This window comes from Petromyzon marinus, chromosome 24, assembly GCF_048934315.1.
Source record: "Petromyzon marinus isolate PM22_M1 ecotype Great Lakes invasive population chromosome 24, UKy_Petmar_22M1.pri1.0, whole genome shotgun sequence".
In the NCBI taxonomy this organism is placed as follows: Eukaryota; Metazoa; Chordata; class Hyperoartia; order Petromyzontiformes; family Petromyzontidae; genus Petromyzon; species Petromyzon marinus.
Window position 1 is genome coordinate 12,843,142 of NC_133690.1, and position 19,651 is coordinate 12,862,792.

At 41.1% G+C, this 19,651-nt stretch overlaps 1 protein-coding gene across 1 annotated transcript in view; it reads right to left on the bottom strand.

Moving 5' to 3' along the window:
• Positions 1–3,360: 3,360 nt before the first annotated feature.
• The window catches only part of CARS1 (cysteinyl-tRNA synthetase 1), a 28,726-nt gene continuing 12,435 nt past the window's right edge, over positions 3,361–19,651 (bottom strand). Inside the window, exons 9-22 of the mRNA XM_032959964.2 lie at positions 18,696–18,817; positions 17,911–18,023; positions 17,120–17,248; positions 15,489–15,618; positions 15,106–15,209; positions 14,601–14,698; positions 13,636–13,825; positions 11,940–12,005; positions 10,845–10,926; positions 10,616–10,696; positions 9,881–9,948; positions 9,530–9,589; positions 8,345–8,428; positions 3,361–5,668 (exon numbers count right to left, since the gene is read on the bottom strand). Coding sequence (XP_032815855.1) covers positions 5,543–5,668; positions 8,345–8,428; positions 9,530–9,589; positions 9,881–9,948; positions 10,616–10,696; positions 10,845–10,926; positions 11,940–12,005; positions 13,636–13,825; positions 14,601–14,698; positions 15,106–15,209; positions 15,489–15,618; positions 17,120–17,248; positions 17,911–18,023; positions 18,696–18,817 — 1,453 coding nt within the window. The 3' untranslated portion in view covers positions 3,361–5,542. The remainder of the gene's footprint in view (positions 5,669–8,344; positions 8,429–9,529; positions 9,590–9,880; positions 9,949–10,615; positions 10,697–10,844; positions 10,927–11,939; positions 12,006–13,635; positions 13,826–14,600; positions 14,699–15,105; positions 15,210–15,488; positions 15,619–17,119; positions 17,249–17,910; positions 18,024–18,695; positions 18,818–19,651) is intronic.

Genomic DNA, 19,651 nt, shown 5'->3' on the forward strand with positions numbered 1-19,651 from the left:
ATTGGCCAACGCTCTGCACGCAGTCGCTTGTCTCTCAGTCACAGCGTGGTTGAGGCGCCTACGATTAGCGCGATTGGCTACGTACGGTGCGAAAGAAGTTAAACATTCATACAGAGACCAGGAGAAGCCCAATTCCGTTACTCCACTACCAGGTCACAGCCAGAGCTCACAGCCGGCTCAAACAAGATGCACTTCTGAAAAAAAACTTTATATGCAAAATATAAATAAATAATAACAAAGCAAGGGCTTACAACAACAAAGAACTCCCAAAGCAATACAGACCGTATTTCAATCGATTATCAATTACATATTTTCTGCAACTCCCATATTCATTGTGAGTCTGTCTACAAACAGTCTGCTGCAACTACACCAATAACATCACAAAAACATTGTCAGGTACAGCTGTTAGGCAGACCTCGGGTCAATTATGACGACTAAAGCAGCTTTCTTCTTTGGTTCTTTCGGTAAAGTCACGTAGAATGAGAATAAAATAATAAATTGATTATTTTATCAATTTATTATTTTATTCTCATTCTACGTGACTTTACCGAAAGAACCAAAGAAGATGAATCATTGCAGTCACGAAAGCTTTAAATCGAAATTTAAAGCAGCTTTGTTCACTGAAATTACTACATTCTCATCGAAAGTAATGGTGCATGACAATTCCAATCGTAATTGAACCAAGATCGGGCTTGAGCAATCCCCAGATAAATTCTTTTATGATTGTGTTCTGCAAGTTACCATAGTATTTTAGGCATGCTTGGTAAATTTGTATTTTTATTCTGAATACTTGTCAATTACTACCCAATAGTATTTTGGGTACGCATGTAAAAATCCCAGCATACAGGTTGATCCATGGTCCATAATAGGGCAAGATTATTAATAAAGTGTTATTTTAAAGCCTCTACATATCGCCCACCAATCTCAAAACACTTATTAAATATTTTAACATGCTTCTCTGCAAAATAAGAATCCATCACTTTTACAATATGCAATATTCTGTTGATAATAAAATGAAATCATTCGAAATTGGTGGGGTATCTATTAATGGAATGTATATTTTGGGTATTCTATGTGAAGATTCCAGTACCATTTGTGATAGTGTTTTTATACTATATCTTAGGTAAAATGCCATTATATTTTGGAGATCCTATAAAAATCAAATTCTCTGGGAAAAAACTATTTTCAAAAATGTCCAGCAGTTTCAATCCACTGCTGGATAAAGGCCTTCCACACAACGTGTCAGTCACGGGTGTTGCTTCCCCTTATTTGATCACAATGGTCAGTGTGGGTGAGTGAAGGGGAGGGGTATGCCCATGATCATTTCAGATATCACTTGCCAGTGATGTTGGTTACGGCCACGTATTAACTTAGGGAACGTGGTTTATAGCACAATTCAATTAAACACTCGCTGCATCATTATGCACTAAATTTCTGATGGAAATATACAATTCCCAAATTATGTATATAAAAAAAGAGAAATAACACTTTGCAGCATATTTTTTTATTCGTCACCTTGATGCCAAACATTTGGGTGTATGTTTTTAGTATCGTTTGAACTTTTGAGACAGCATACTGTCTTGCTTTATTTGACCCAACTTACCATGGACAATATACATGTTTAGATTAGAATTATGATATAACGCTTTGGTCATGTTCATAATCATTACTCGGGCAGTTTTTTATATAGTTTACGTTTGATCATGCATTTTTCAGCTTGGTCTCTGACCCAAATTACCACAGCAAGTCTTCAAACACAATTGCCTGTAAACATATTTTTGGATTAAAAGCAGAACCCAGCTGCACAGCATTTGATTTTTTACTGACTTTTCCTTCATCCAAACATTTTGCTTTGAGAAAGACTCGGTGGGATTTTCGTTTAATAATATTTTCATTAGATTTTTCATCAGATCCAAAAATTTACAATTTGCAAGCGCTCACCATTCAAATAGTTTGTGATTTACACTGTTCCAAAACTGAATGCACGTGTAGTGGTTGAACTTTACACGAACAACTTTGGTCTTTCTTCAACCACTTCTTTATTTTCATCGTTGAACACGTCCTCCACACTCCACCGTATCCTGGACACCGCGGCTCGCTCGCCGTGCTTCGCCCGTCTCGCTCACCACCTTGGTTCCCAGTATCACGTCGCTTTGCTCCGCACACACACGTCTTCAACTCCTCTATCCCTACGCTCTCTCCACTGCTGGCTATCCTCCTCAGCTCCTCCGCTATACAGCGTCGTCGCACACAGCGAAACCCAGAGTATTGAGGGCTCGGGGTGAGCATTTACATTGAGACCTCCTTTGCCAGTAACACGATATAGGAATGTTTTACCCTTTTAACTGGCACAAAAACTGACACCTCTGATAGTGCGCTGTTTTTGAGTTGTACGCCTTTTGGCGTCTTCTGGTCCAACACCAATGGAGACTAGGCTTTAAGAAAAGCCGTCTCGGGTGTGGACCAATCAAATTCAAGGACAGTGCATATTATTATCAGAGTTGTCTTTTTTGTTTGCATTTTGACTGCTTGTGTTATGGTTATTGCAAACATGATGCCTTGAACAAAGGTGTCAGTTTTTGTGCCAGTTAAAAGGGTAAAACCTATTCCTATATCTTGTTACTGGCAAAGGTCTCATAATGTAAAATAAATCTAGATAATCGGATTCCTCTAGTATAAATTTTCTGATTCTAATCAAAACAAGTACGGGGACAAGGACATCCGTTAATCGTGACCATGGCTGCCTTATTAAAGGAGAGACTTTTATACATTCACAGGAACCACATTCCTCATGTCAGCCCAATGCCCACCGAAGTCTGCTGTAAAGTCACTGCCATAGCATCCTTCCGCTGATAATTATGCGTTGTACTCGTGCTTGTACAACCCATGTGTCAATCCACCACTCCACGAGGGTCTCCCCACACCACCACGCCCCAGGGCTCGGCAACCAAAATAACGGAGCCATTTTTTTCGAAACCCCTTCAATATCACAAGAGCAGTAATGACTGTGAATACGAGACGGTCCTAAATAAATAACGTTACAAAGTAGTCCATAAAGAGCCAAATGCGGCTCCGGAGCCGCAGGTTGCCGACCCCCTGACCATGCTGGTCAGTGTGGGTTGACGATATAGCATAGCCGTACTGAGTAATGGATTTTGATGCATTGCCCTCTACTGCCAAACACATGGCTCTTCAGGCCCTATGACAACCTGTTTGTGCATGGTGGCCACCCATTCAAACACTTTCCAGGAACTCCACTTGGCTTGGATATCTTATAAGATTGCGCAATGCTCGGAGATTGTCATATTCCTAAGTACTACGTAACAATACACATGCCGTGTGCAAAAAAACACAATGGAGTTCGTGATAAAGTATTTTATTATATGCACCAGCAGCATAATTTCACCAAAATACCACATAAATAGCATTGTCTACGTTACATGACAATGATGAATGTACTTTTTAAAAATGACAATTGCCATTAAAACACAGAAATTTAATGCGTGACATTGACATTCGTTATAAGAAAATGTCTCAAGAACCCATTCACCTTCACTTTGGATTTTAAGTACAGTTTTATGAAAAGACCAACAAATACAGTATGGGCAATTGTAAACGAGCTATATTCATGCTAATTAATTCAGGCATAATAGTGGGAGTGGTTAGTACACTGCATTATGCATGTGAGACCCAAGTTAGATTTCCAGCAATGACTAAGATCTGTGGCAAATCATATCTGAACCCTTGGACCTTCACCAACCTGCGTAATAATGCGTGTTAAAACAACTACCACGTGTGCATGGCATGGGGAAGCCTCCATTCAGCCATGGTGGGGAGATGTTAACTACCTCGCCTGGAATACAGGAGGCCATGGGTTTGAATCCAAACCCTGACGCCAATATATTTGGAGTTTGCATGTTCTCCCCACGGTCGCGTGGATTTTTATCCAGGTCCTCCCGGTTTCCCGGTTTCCCGCCACATTTAGAATCAACGTGCGTTTAGAGTATTAGGTTGCTATAAATTTCCAAATAAGCCGCTTCGTTGAGCTATCATTTGTGGCCAGGTCGCTTCAGAAAAAGAGTTGTATAGCTTAGTGGGCCTTACCTGGTAAAATAAAAATGTTAAGGTAAGCAGTGGATTGAAAAAGGGGCTGTAAATTATGCTACTCAAATCTAAGATTAAAAAAATACATGATTCAATTTAGGGTCTTCATAACCACTTAATTACTCAGTGGACCAATTGCTCTTGTTGGTGCAAGGAGCATAGATAATTTTTGATACCTCTGTTGCAATAACTTTTTTGTTGTGTAAACCATTTGTTTTTAGACGACCTCTTGATTTGTTTTTCATTTTTATTTTCTGAGGGTTTTAATTTACTTAATAAGTGCTACAAATAGGATACAGCCCTTAATGTGATGATATAAATTAGCATGAATGATGCTGTATAAAACTAAACATAATTATTAATTATAGATGTCTGAGTAATGTAGCCTTTTCACTGTTAAATCTAGTTTGCCAATTCGTGGTGTGATGGCATGTTACAAAATCACCAGTCAAATTTCACAATTTACAGCTTTGCGTGTGGCTTTTCTAGATTTAAATCCAAAATGATGGCGATAGCATGCAGAGTGGTGAATAAAAACAACTCTTGCTTGGCACAAATGAATCACGTGAAAGGATTTGTAATGTTATACAACCCAACACATTAAACGTGCTAAACAACAATACAAGTGGAACGTTTTACTGTAATTTATATTCGTTAGGATAACACCACAATGCTGAATTTAACAGAAAGTGTGCTAAAACGTGCAACCTGAAAATGCATGTAAACACCACCAACATAAAAAACACCCTTCCACCACAAACACCATTGAAAAGAAATGAAAAGAAAACACGTATTATAAATGTTAAACGTACAAGCTAAGTTTAATTTATGCAAGTCCAACTTTTAAAGGTAAAAAAACCAGCCAAATCAAAGGGAGTAATTGTATAAGTGTCAGTGGGCGTTTACGTACAAGAGCTAATGATGCACTTGTAACGTTATCTGTACTCCACCTAAAAATTGGCACATCCACAGATTCTGATCAAAAAGTCAACAACGGCATGGGGGGGTCAGGTTGCTATGCCACTTTCACGTGGATAATGGAACGGTTACTGTACAGCAGTCGCTGTATTAACAAAAGCAAATGGCAACTTTCTTCAGATAGGAGGAGTTAACATCTCAAAAGCTCAATGGGAGTGTACCACCCCATGAGTTAAAGGCCTGACATGTATCATGCAACAATTCAGATTAAAACGGATCTCACACTCACAATGCATGCGTCCAATCGTGCGTGCGAGAATCGATTACTCTCAATTCTGACATGCACTTCAATTGTTTCAAGTGGCGTTACATTCACACAATGTTAATAAAAACATTGAGCTTGAAAAGGACAATGGCCACGAATAATGACGATGTATTAAATTACGAATGAGGAGGAGGTGATGGTGGGGGGGGGGGGAAGCATTACATGGCCACTAAATGCCGTGCTGACTAATTCTGCTCACTGAGAGATATTCATTCGCTCAAACTGGTTGTGCAGCTTCTCCTGCGTCTCGTACAGCTTCCTCAGCTTCTTGGCGAGACCCTTGCCGATCTCCTTTCCCTCCGAGTCGTGCGTGGGGAACCCCTGGACCGGGAACAGTTACAGGTAAATATCTTGAGGAACACCAGGGCACAATTGCAACGGCGAGGTCTCGGGGTGGTGGGGCGAGGGGATTGGTGGAACAATCGTGCACCCTGCTAGGGTGCAGTCAAAGAGTTCATTGTGGTCAACAAAAGTAGTAGCGATGAAAATGTGCGTCAACGAAGAGGGTTGTTTATTTCAGCTGACGATGACTTTGAGCGGACAAAAATCAAGGCGTGACGATGACTCCAACTACCCGACAAAGACTAAAGCATGATAACTACGACGAGAAAATTAGCGAGTGACTCAAGACGAAGACTAAGACAATTTCGTAAGATTATTAGAAACTGCAGTGTAGAGGTAGACAAAATTGGTCCTTGGTGGTATAAGATTATAGAGATCACCAATTGGCCGACCTGATATTATTGGGGTGGGGGAAATTGCACACACCACATACCAACACCTAACACCAAGTGTTTGACTGCTTTTGTCAACTAGACTAAACGAATGATTATACAAAATTGTCATAACTGCATTTGTACATGTTGTCATTAACGACACTTAGGCTATTATCAATATAGAAAAATGCTGAATAAATTAACACTATTCTTGGTTCTTTCGGTAAAGTCACGTAGAAGGGAAACAATAAAATAATAAACAAAAAAATTCTCACGTTTCGACTGCAACACAAGCAATCATCATCAAGTGTGAAGACCACAACAAGAAAATTTGAAAAAAGTGGCGGTTATTTTTAACGGAGTACTGTGTGGCTGATTTCAAATATAATAATCCATAATAGGTTAAGATTTTTTGTTTAGAATAGCTTGCATGCCTGTTTTAATGACTCTCACTAACAACAATCGCGTTTTACGTGGGGGGGGGGGGGGGGAATCAAAGTGGAACCACCCAGTCGTTGATGATACTGTATTGATACAGTTTTAAAAATTCCGAGATTGAGAGTCAAATACTATATTAGAGTTAAGGTTTAATTAGAAAATAAACTGATTAATGCAGAAGTTGTGGTATGATTCTTTCCTATTATTTATGCATAAGAACTGGTTCTGCGATGAGATATGAATTTGGGGACCTTACATTAAAACACTAATTGAGATCTGAACTTGGACCTTATATAAACACTAATACACTCAATAAATGTCAAAGCGAGAATAATTGTATTATACTGATCGATAATACGAAGTTAGACAACGAAGCCGAGTTGACACTAGCATGACTGCATACGATCAATTGCATTATTCCGATTGATAACCCCACCTCGTCAACGAGGCGGGCCTGATTATCATAAAGGATGTCATTAACATAACCACACCCACTCGTATAAAATTAATATAATTATCCCTCGAATTAGCATAATGTATACACAATTACACAAATGAACATTTCAGATAAATTATGCAAATTTAAAATTTTATTTAATTTTAATTATTTTCATCAAATTTTCACAAAACCCACATATACAACACTTGCAAAGAACCTCTGTCTTGTAGAAGTCAATGTCATGTGAACCTACTGAATTATAACAGTGATCTGCCACGGCCGAGGTGTTGGTCCTACCGTGTTTCAGGTCTGCTTTGTGTTCACGAATGCGGTCCGAGACATGTCGTTTGGTTTCTCCAATGTAACTACTACCACAGAGGCAACTTAGTTTGTAGACGCCAGGGTACTGTATGTCCGGAATCACATCTTTTATAGACGGAACCAGATCACGGATTTTATTTAATGTGTTGAATCGGACCTGGATCTTTGTGTTTATTCAAGATTTTGGAGATTTTTTTGTGATCCCTGCAATGTATGGTAAAGTGATGGTTTTGAAAGGCTCCTCAAGAGGGTCCTTCTTCATGGTTGGAGTGATAGCTTTGCGGATTGTGTAGTTGGAATAACCATTAGCCTTAAGAGCTTGGTGTACGTGCTTGAGTTCACTGGCTATATGTTCCTGGTCGGATATGCATTGGGCTCTATGGTGCAGAGTCTTGATGAGGGAATTCTTCTGGGATGGATGGATGGTGGTGGGAATCCGGTTTCAGGTAAGCATACGTATGGGTAGCTTTCCTGTAGATAGTGGCTCATTGAACCATCAGGTCTCTTTTTTATTAGGACATCCAAAAAAGGTAGCTTGCCATCTTTTTCGACTTCCATGGTAAATCTGATGGCTGGGTGTATGGAATTGATGTGGTCGAAGAATTGGTCTAGAGCAGGCCGGCCATGTGGCCAGATGACAAAAGTGTCATCCACGTACCTCATCCATAAGGTTGGGCGCAGAGTGGCAGTCTGGATGGCTCCCCCTATCTTCGGTTGTAGCCAACATTTTCATGGAGAAATTTGAGACTGACGCCATCCAGACTGCCACTCTGCGCCCAACCTCATGGAAGAGGTACGTGATGATTGCCTGCGTTGCAGTCGAAACGTGAGAATTTTATTGTTTTATATTTTTATTATTTGTTTCCCTTCTACGTGACTTTACCGAAAGAACCAAACATATCAATCCCTGCAGTCACAAAAGCTTTAAATAAAAAATTAACACTGGATGTAAAGTATGGGTTGTTGCTGTAAAGTTTGTGCCAAACACGAAAGGCAACGTCGATCTTATTTTTGTTGCCCACCAATGAAGAGAGAAGTGTTACAAAAGCGCGTTGTGACAATACCTCCAGTGCGTCTACTCACGTTTCCATCAAACTTGGAGTATTTGTCCGTCTCGCTCAAAAACATTTCTTGAGGTCGAATCTTCATTTTTTCCAATTTTGCAGCCTCAAGTGAAAAACAACAGCACACGTTTGAGCAACATCTTTAAAACGTTTTTTTTAAGGATATGGTCTGGTCAGAGTAGTGGTCTGCAGTCATCTGTTTGCTACAAAGTCGCAGGTGGTATATATTTTTTTCAGGAAATACAGTGGGCAGTATTTTATGTTGAATGATAACACCTCTGTACCAGCTGTCTACACGTAATGACCAAAATGTCATTTTGATAAACAGAGCAAGACATGATAAAGGGTAAACAGATGCAGCAGTGCTAAAACTTTGCTGGAGCAGCATGTAAGGACGTGCTGTATCGACCGTAGACTAATGACCCAATTTCTCAAGTAAAAGCAAATGTAATTTTTATTATGAAGCCGAGCATTAACTTATGGCAACTGTGACGACTCAGATGAATAATCTCTCTGCCAGAAGTGACATCCATCGTTGGCATGTGCTCAGGATGGGATGGTCTCAGTGTTGTAATTGTCTCTAATTCCCTCTATGACACAGACATACGACATGGCATATCGTGGAAATTGGCAATTTATAAATTGAGCTGCCAAGAAGTGAACAGAAAGTTATTTGTAATGTTCTTGGTTCTTTTGGTAAAGTCACGTAGAAGGGAACCAAGAATATGAATTCCTGCAGTCACGAAAGCTTTAAATAAAAATTTATTTGTAATGATTTAAAAAAAATTGTGCAAAATTTACCATGATTCAACTGCATTGTTTTTAAGGATACGTTTAGATACATTTCATCTCATTACACCGGAGATAGAGTGATGCAATCAGCTCACCGGCAGAAGGTGAATTGTGGAATCGCAAGACTGCGACAGATGATACAGCATGGGCAGGCCTTTATCCAGTAGTGGATGGACACTGGCTTGTGATGATGATGGTGTAAAACACCCATTTTTTCTCCATGTATGTAATTTAACCTATGTTACTAGGGACTATCCCCTGACCTGCCAGTGAGTCAAACCATGCAGCCTAAGGACGCATAGCCAGATACAAATACCATATCCACAATGTCACTTAGCATAAAAAGCAGCTACTTTTCTTGCCGTGTCACGTGATTCAGCGGGACAGCTCTTAACACGTCCGGGAGCTTTACCTCCTGTTCTTGCTTTTTCTTGGCCGCTTCCTCCTTCTTAAGTTGCTTTTCTTCTTCTATCTGAAGGCACATGAGTGGTATAGGCACAGTTAATAAATGTGCAAAGCAGATAAAGCACTGCTTGTATACTAGCAGCTGTTCAAATAAAATGTGACCATCTGGTAAAAGCGCTTCATCTTTGATGAACGACTCTGCTCTGCTACAGGCTGCAACGGAGATTATGAATCTTCCGCTTGCGACGGCATGGCAAAAATCACTACATTTTTTATCGATGCCTCTACTACCTGTCCAGGGCACAAGCTCTGTTGCAAATTTACAACTCCTCATCGCCATTTGTAGAGTTAAACAGACCTTTTTCTTCTCTTCTCTTTCCTTTAGCAGAGATTGCTTGTCCACGAGTTTCACAACAGGGGGAAGACCTGGCAAATAACACAAATAAACAGACAGGCTGAAAGTAATTCCAACACCATCAAGATATTAACTCCAATTTATTGAACACTGCCTTAGGTCTACGTGTTTGGCTGTGTCTAGCTGCTTTACTGCAAGACTAGATAAATGTCCTTTCACAGAGGGTGAACCCTTCATATTTTATTTTCCATTTTATTTTCAAGGTGCCAGCCCAATAATTGTTTGCCGACACCACTGATGGCGGAAGGGTCTCCACTAGAGGAAGCACTAGAGAGCCCTTCTAGAGGGTATTTGGTCTACTCTTCCATGCTGGCCATCAATCATGGAAGAGGTTCATGGCCAGCATGGAAGAGGTGTGGTCGTGGGGTAAAGGATGGGTACCTTTACCCCACCACCACACGCTGCCTGCCAATCAACTAACCGTCCAACTTCAGATAACCATATTCAGAAAGTTTAGTCTCACTCACGAGCAACATTGGTTGTTCTTCCAGCAGCGATGGCCCCTAGGAGATGACCCCTACCCAGAGGCATGTGCCATTTATACCAGTATTTATTTGAATGGTGAGAAATTGCTTTACCTTCCTTCATTCTACCGATGGGGCTTTGTGTTATGGATCTTAAGAAGAGTGCCTATTTAGTAAGCATGATCAACGAAAAAACAACGACAGGAGCAGCTACCCTCATGGTCTTCCAGTCGCACACCGAGCTCAGGCAGAATGTCATCGCGTAGGATGTCGCTCAAAGTCAGCAAGTCCATCACTGCACAACACACAACAGGGGTCCAGCTTTATAACACTGTGCTGTCAAGGCAGTGGGCCCAAAGGCAACCTGCCAGCATTTTACTTCCACAGAAAAAAAATATATCTAATTGCCAAGCAACTGGAAATGTAGCTGTGTTCAAACGGACCCTTCTTTTCCCGGGCAATTTGTCGGACGCTTTCGCGGAATTCGGCCAGGGTGGACAGGAATGGCATTACTGCAGTCTCCAGCTGGTGGGCGAGCACAAGGCATGGCATGTCAATAACAAGACAACAGTGGAGGAAAACCTGAGACAAGGAACATGATGCCATGTAAAAATGAGAAACCTCATCTATTTGAAAATTGTACATATGCAGATATTTGTAAAAACACTGCTGGATGAATGCCTCCCCATCCGAAACAGGTCGTGGGGGTTATTTGACCATACTTGGTCAGTGCAGGAAGGCAAGGTCAGGAGCATTGACATGGGAAACTAGAAATAAAGTACAAGAACGGATTATACTGCCCTGCCCTCTCACTGCCCACCATATAGCCCATGCAGCCTATAACTAGCCTTATACTTACTGTTTGTCCTAGCTGTACCATGTTGATCCACGACCTTGCCATTCGGAACTTGCCCTATATCACCGTGGATTATGCATGCTGGTTACCCACTCAAGCACTACCCAGGCTCGTGTCTGCTTAACATCTCAGACATGATGAGATTGGGGGTATTCTGGACAATTGAGTCAGGTCGTTTAAAATAAACTATTCACAATTTTTAAAGTGTGGCGCAGAGGGCGAGCTGTTAAAAACAAATTATTAATTAAATATACAAATATGAATTGCAGTGTAAAATGTGTGCTCCTGTGAATTTGAAAATAAACTGATTTTGGTAAGATATTTAAACTACAGACATTGTCATGAATTAACATTATGTCATAGATTTCGCACCTAATTACACGTGTGTGCATATAAGACAATATCGATAAACCTTCAGACGTTCTTATAATCGTCCTGTTATTAAAGGGATTTCTCACATTTTCTAACATTAGTCCAGAGATGGGATATGCATGGACATGTGAGCTGGCAATTATTGAATTGTTCCACCCAGAAAACAAGAACAGACATTTTTCACATTATAAGATTAAAACAATCATGAGAGCACAAAAAAACCACAGAAAGTGCATTTATTAGATTACTTTAAGTACTGATAGCCATTATAGGCCTTTTGTAAATATTGCCAAATTCTAACTTGACTTACGTTTGTTCCCTGGCAGGCGGCGATTGGGAATCCAATCGCATCGTCCCCTTCTATTGCGCCAAAAATCTGGATGGAAACAAGAAGGTTACAGCTGGGAAAAGAATGCCAAATTTCAAACATCATATTTCCATTATTGGGTTTTTGGGTTGGGTCGTATAATAGATTCATAAATCCTCCTCCACCTGATGCAGCGAATTATTTAGATTTGGCTGCTATAAATGTCCACATGATAAGCCACTTCGTTGAGCTTGTGGCTAGGTTGCTTCTGAAAAAAATAACTAATAGCTCAGTGGGCTTTACCTGGTAAAATAAAAAAAGAGTTTAGTTTTAGTTTATGTATTTATTTATAGAGATTTGCTTACCTTTCCTATACGTTTCACTCCTATCGTTTTTTTGTATTGCTTGTTGTAACTTTCTGACCTACTCCTACTGGACATTTGTGAAAGAACTTCATAGCTCATTGGATTTTTCCAGGATAAATATTCTGATTCCGATAATAAAAACGTCACGCGAATCAAACGTGCTAAATTTATTACTGCTTTAGCAGCACTACCGGTGGTGTTGGAGAGTGATCTCACACGCTGGAGATTATTTACAGCATCCTCAGGTTAATAGCTCACATTGAGTAATAGCACTTCCTGATCCCAGTCCCGAAGTAGATGCTATATCATCGGTACAGTAATCCACGTGATCTAATTTAATAATCACAATTGATTGCCAATCGCAGCCAATTCAACTAGGGTGGAGGAGGGTTTCTGACATTTTTTTTACAAGACTTTGCCAAAAAAAACCCAATTATGAACTACATTGGTTGTGAAAGCTTCCGTGTAAAATTATCTTTCCAGCATATATAACACCTACTTAAATTACATGTAGCCACAATATTCTGATGGCATTAAATTCAGAAAAGATTCATCTTTGTTAAGCATGAGCGACTCCAAAGAGTCAATATAGAAGACCCGAGGACGCCAATTAGAAATAATGCATAATGTATACCCAAGGACGCCAATTAGAAATAATGCATAATGTATACCCAAGGACAAAAAATATGAAAAACGGTATTTACAAGCACTTAAATATTAGTTATCCAGCTCCATCCTTTTTCATTCAATCAGCCAAATAAAGTGAACACATGAAGGCCCATTTCAGTGGCAGCCAATGTAAATCTTGTCTGACTTGTATGAAGAATTACAAATGTTTTTTATCAACAGCAACCGCTGGGCAAATCAAAAGGTAACGAGTCGTTTCATAATTATGCGGATATGGCGCAAAGCATATTAATTGGGCAAGTAACGATGTGTCCATTTAGCAATTAAAATAGTTTTAATGTTCACTATACCTGCACCGTATCAAGTGTGAACCAATTATATATGATTTCTGCAAATTTACTGCAAAATATATGCCAACTTTATATTTAGGCCGAGCGGACAAAACTGTAGACAACACAGAAAAAGTATACACAACACAAATTAGAGAGTACAAACCAAAAAAGTTAAAGAACCCTCAAACTGAACAAATCGCAACTCCGAATCGTGACATTTCATTGAACATTCTTGGACGAGTGAATTATCACACGGGCAGCACTTGTGACTGTTATTCGATTCGGCAAGTGTACACGTTCAAGAGCGAGCCACAGTTGGCTCCGACTGTGCGGAAATGGTGGCGGTTGGTGGTGGTGGTGGTGGGGACCTCGCACCTTGAACATCTGGGTCAAGTAAAGGGCGACGTTCTTGAGCAGGCACTTGTTGGGCGACGCCTTGCGACCCTTCACGCTGGCGATGTACGTGTTGCAGTGGCCGATAAGGGCCCTCATCTCCTCCAGCGCCACGCGCGTGTCGATGTTGTCGCAGAGCGCCGCGTGGACGCTCGCCTTCTTCTCGCAAAACCTTTGTGCGTCGGGGGGGGGGTGGGGGGGAACAGGTGCGGTCGTGACACGTCGCCGATTTTTATGAAGAAGCTTACACAAAGGTTACCGTTGTGCATGACGCATGGTGCGCAAAAGAGATTCGTAGCTATAAAGAGCAGGATAAGCTTTAAAAGGAGTTTCAAGTAAATGTGAAAAAGGAAATATGTAATGCACCACATTTCTACAAAATAAAAATAGGTTCACAAATATGATATCTGTATACACTAGTTGTATATAAACAGTATAAATATATAGTAAATAAATGAATAATAATATTCATCTTATTCATATTCTTAGTTTTTTCGGTAAAGTCACATTCAAGAGAAACAACAAAATAATAAAATATATATATAAAACAATGAAATATATTTTATTATTTTGTTGTTTCTCTTCAACGTGACTTTACCGAAAAAACTAAGAATATGAATTACTGCAGTCACGAAAGCTTTAAATCAAAATATTCATCTTGTTTTCACATTTTGTTATTCATCTAAAGCACTCAATTAGGGCTCTACCTATTAGTTTTGTCGTTACAAGTATCAAAACATAAACGTTACTGTGTAAAATTCACAAGTGTAAAAAAAACACCGGGCCTAATTTCTATTAAAATGTTCAAACTACATTTCGGGATTAAAACCTTTTTTTTTAAAGAAAAGCTACAATTTTCTACTCAACATCGCTTGACAGGATGGGAAGACAGCCCAGGAAGTGTCAGTTTTAATTCGCCGAGTTAACCCCACCCTGGCGACACTTACAGTTTGTTGAGATCCATCTCAGCCTCTTCCCACTTTTCGTACTGCCCCGTGATGTCCGTCGGCGCTCGCAAAATGTCCTTCACATTCAGGAAGAACTCCTACGCACAATAACATGGCATTGGGCACCCACTGCTGCGATATTCATCCAAGTAAGCACGCATTTGCCCTGTTAGCAGACTATATGCTCAATCTCTTATATTATTGCAACAATTTAGGGTAGAAACCGGTTTTATATTTACATGCAGGTCGTGGGTTATTTGATCAACCTTAGCAAACCTTTGCCAGTGTGGCTTTGGTGGATTTTTATCCAGGTCCTCCGGGTTTTCCCTCCACATCCGGAAACATGCATTTATATTATTTGGCCACTTCGTTGAGCTATCATTTGTAGCCAGGTCACTTCTAGCTCAGTAGGCCCTTACCTGCTAAAGTAAAAATAGTTTAGTTTTTAGCTTAGTTTAGTGACCTCAGAGTCACTCAGCCACCCCCCACCCATTCTGTGACTTACATTGAGAAAGCGTTCATACTGGGTGGCCGACTCCATGGTGTTTGAGGAATAATCCAGCGTGTCCTTCCAGGAGTGCATGAGGAAGGCCAGCCTGAGCTGCCGAGCTATAGCACACAAATCGACAGACGTCGTAAGCAAACGGACACCCTTACTTCATGCCTTTATTAATTTAAATAACACTTTGCGTCTTCAAAATTGTTTTTAGAACTGTAATTATATACCAGAGGCTAACAGCAAAAACGATTAATTTTAACAAACATTTTAGAGGCAGATGAGGCAATATTTTTTGTCCATTTCCTAAGGACTTGAACGTCAACGTCAACCTGCCCAGAAGTCGTGCTGAAACACCATTAAGTATCTTCAAGTGAATTCAATGTGCTTGCCTGTGTTGTTCATCAGAGCCTCCTTGATGGTGATGAAGTTCTTGAGAGACTTGGACATTTTGCAGCCGGAGATGGTGAGATGTCCCGTGTGCAGGAAGTAGCGCACCCAGTGGTCGTTGTCAAAGTAGGCCTGGAGGTCGAATGGATTCACAGAGGTAAGAAGCACGGTCGGCAGTAGGTGTATTATGATGCTGAGATCCCTTGCTTAATATGGATTATTAAAGCGCATGATAAACATATTGGATTGCACATCTAAGAATTAACGTGGTTTTTTAGTACTTTAATAATTTGAGGCATTTGCCAATCCACTGCTGGATGCAGACCTCCCCAAGCTGTTCAGGACGATATGACCATACTTTACCACGCTGGTCGTGCTAGTTGGCAAAGGGGGGGGGGGCGGGGTGGGGGGGGGACTAAGGCCCGATTGTCAGATGTCACTCGCCACCGATGTCATTCTTGGTTGGCAATGGAACTCAGGTCGACGGGTTCGTAGCTTAGCACGCACAACAACGGTTCACCGCTCCACCCTTGTTTTTGACCTATACCAATAATACGGAAATCATAAGCTATTGCGAGACTTTGTTTGCTAATGGAGCTCAGAAAAATGTATGAGCCAGATGTAAAAAATACATAAATAAAGAATACGGAAAAGGGAGACAGAGAATATGTAATTCATGAATCGAATTGCATCCATGAACCACGACAATTATTTGAATGAGGGTGTGAATAGTGACCTCTCATTTACCGAGTAGGTTTAAAGGTGAGCGAGAGGGAAGAAACCAAAAATAAACAAACACTGCCACCTTAGGCTCAGAATATGAACTGCTACATTGAAGTATTGAGGCACGTATCCGATTCGCCCTCCTTGTGATACAGTTGTCCAGATTAGGGGTCGCGATTCAAGAGGCGGTTCTTTAAAAACAGTGGGGTATGTATGTAGATATAATACTGTATCCCAATTATAACCATCCAACGATTATTTTCTGTTGTGCCTTCAAAGTTGTAAGCGACTTTTTTTGCCCATATTTATTTTAGCCCCAAATTTCCACATTTTTTTTACATTCTTCTATCTTGCCATATCGTTTATTCCTATTCAGTGTTATAACAAAGAAGATGGTTGATATTTTGAACAATTATATTTCTCCCTTAATTTCTGCAATCAATGGTCTCCAATCTAATAAGAACATTGCACAGCTATGTAGCCACGGCACAGTTTTCAATGTCATTGCCAGGCATGTAGACACCCCACTAATAGAACACGGAGACATTCGAGAAAATTACATGAAATCCAACACTTCAACATGTCTCCCAAGGATATCAATTAAATAATAAAATCTTTTAACACTCCCCCGATACCCTTTGTTCAACAATCCCAGTGTGATTTGCGGACAACATTCAATGATGTGCAAGATCAGCCCATTGATATATTTTTGATGTGAAAACCCTGCGGGTTTATGTTCGGTGAATACGAGGGCCATCCAATTGATCCACCTCAGCCAATCCAACACACAGTGTCTCATAAAACCAATTATGCACTGCATGAGATATGGATTATTTGATATCAGTGGGGGATCTAAAAATGCATCACCCTAGCAATGTTATTTGCCTACACTAGCACTGGGGGTCAGCACCTCGGACTGCGCCAATTCGTTGTCATGGTGGGGGAAGCGCAGATCAAAGCCCCCGCCGTGGATGTCCATGGACTCTCCCAGGATGGAGCCAGCCATTGCAGAGCACTCAATGTGCCACCCAGGACGACCCTGCAATCACAGACACACACCAAGACTCCCCATATAGCCACACAGCACACAAGGGTGATGTAACCATCACCATGCTCGTTTTCCCACTGCTGAGGTGCATGAATTGAAGCAGACACAGTACTCTGTTAAGGCTGAGTAAATCTAGGGGAGACCCAAGTTAGGTTAAAATCAGAGTCTTTAGACTGGAGGAATCCAATGAGCTATGAAGCTTTTTTCACAGATGTTCAATATAAATACATTTGGCATCAATGTTTTCTTTGGGTCATTGAATTCAGAGTAGTGAATTAACCACTACACAACTGCTAACACACGCATACAGAACCTCATATTCTCATATGTCTGTTGGTTTAAGTGTTGTTCATGAACACTTAGGACCGACTTAGCAAGTGGTATTGGTGTGGCCAATACCATGCCTGGCCACCTTTGTCTCCCCATCGGTGATGTTAAAACACTGCACCAGGTACTCATTTAAAGTTGAGTTGACCTCAGGAGAGGACCAGGAAAGTTCTGACATCACCGACCACTCTTGTTTGGCTAAGTTTGATATCACCGATACCACGTTTGACAATTTCACAATCCCATCAACTTGGGTCATGACATTTGAATAGCATTAAAAAAAGACCACATAACACAACGTTGCACACCATCCCATGTATGCGTACCTTTCCCCACGGCGAGTCCCAAGAAGGTTCCCCGGGCTTTGAGGCTTTCCACAGCGCAAAGTCATTTGGGGAACGCTTGTCGTTCAGCCGCTCAGCGCTGATGCTCAGGTCGCCTGCAAAGATACCATACCGTGAAAGGGCTTGTTGAAGAAGCTCCAAGCAGGTGAAGCGAAACGTCGGACATCATGCTGAACAATACGCTGTACAGCCTGAAAACGCATCGGGGAGCTTTATGGTACCACGCTCTGTTCCCGTGCTGCTTTGGCTCTACGCCGCCCATCCCAGATAGACGAATGGCGAGTAAATGAAAGCTCCATGTGTAACGTGTGCTTTTATAATCAGGCTTAATTATAATCGATTGTTGCTTGCTAGGTATGTAACATTTCACTCCCCCCCCCCTCCTGCCCCAACGATTTTATGAAGTTGGGATTCTTGGTTTAATAAAAAAAATCTATTACCGTTTGTCTTGTTTTTAATATCTCATTTGTAGGGTTATTCAGTGTTTTTTTGTCTCGTTTCTTCAGTTTCATTCACCTCGTGAGCTATTTTTTTACATTATAGAATTATAACAAAATAAACAAATAGGAAATAACTGTTTCCTGCACGCATCAAATCAATGCTTGTTTTCACGAGCAAGTAGAGCAGACTGCAAAAAATCTAAGCACTTCCGACTGTCGACGAGATCGGACGCGTTCCGGACGATTTGCTTGCAAGCCGTGCGCACGGTATTCGAGAACATTTTTTAAAATTCCAGACGGTCGAACGGGACAAAAGGGATGTCGTACCCTCTCCTTCGTGCAGAGCCTTGTGATCACCCACAGCCTCGGGCACAAGCTTGGCGTACGAGTGGCGCTCGCTGCTGTCGAACTTCGCCGTGTCGAAGTACACCGACCCACCCGACTCGTAGCTGTTAACAGGAAGTCAGCATTCAGCATCACCCAAAGCAAAAGTAAACAATTACTAGTGGCACGTGATCATCCGTTCTTAAGATGCCGACAGTTTATTAGCATCTGGAGGCAAACCGTGGGGCCAATGTATGGACATGTATATGTACAGCCCTTTGGGTCGATATACTGCTGGATGAGGGCCTCCTTACACCATTTAGGTCGTGGGGGCTATTTGACCAAAATTCACCGAGCTGGTCAGTGCAAATTGATAAAGGTAAGGATAATAAATGCTGGATTATAATGCAGCAATTTATTTCTCTACACTGCCCTCTATTGACAACATAGCCCCGTATAAGTATACAATACATGTTTGATGCATGGCCGTCACCCATTAAAGTACTATCCAGGCTCAATTCTGCTTAGCTTCTGAGATCCGACCATTCCAGGTGATGTGATCACAGGCCCTCGGGCTGGCATAATATTTAGGGCCTTTTTGTAGCAATCACGTCTGACGTTTCAGTTCTGCTTCTCTGCAAGATAAGTTTCGGCCAATTTTGGAACATCCCTTACATATAAATTGGGTTGAAGGATTTTTACACTTAAAGTCAATGTGTACCCATGCTCAAATGAGCAATGGGACGGCACTCGTTTCTATTGGCGGTCCTGTGTCAGTGGTGGAAATATTCCACATTTCATGATATTGCAATCAGGATATTGAATCACAATCTTCCCGTGAGGTTTACCACCAACCACAGCGCGACCCGGCCGGACTTTAGACCGACACTACACTACCGTTCCGTGTGCTGGCCCGAGAGCCCGATCACAAACACGTGCCATGCCGGACAGAGCCTCTC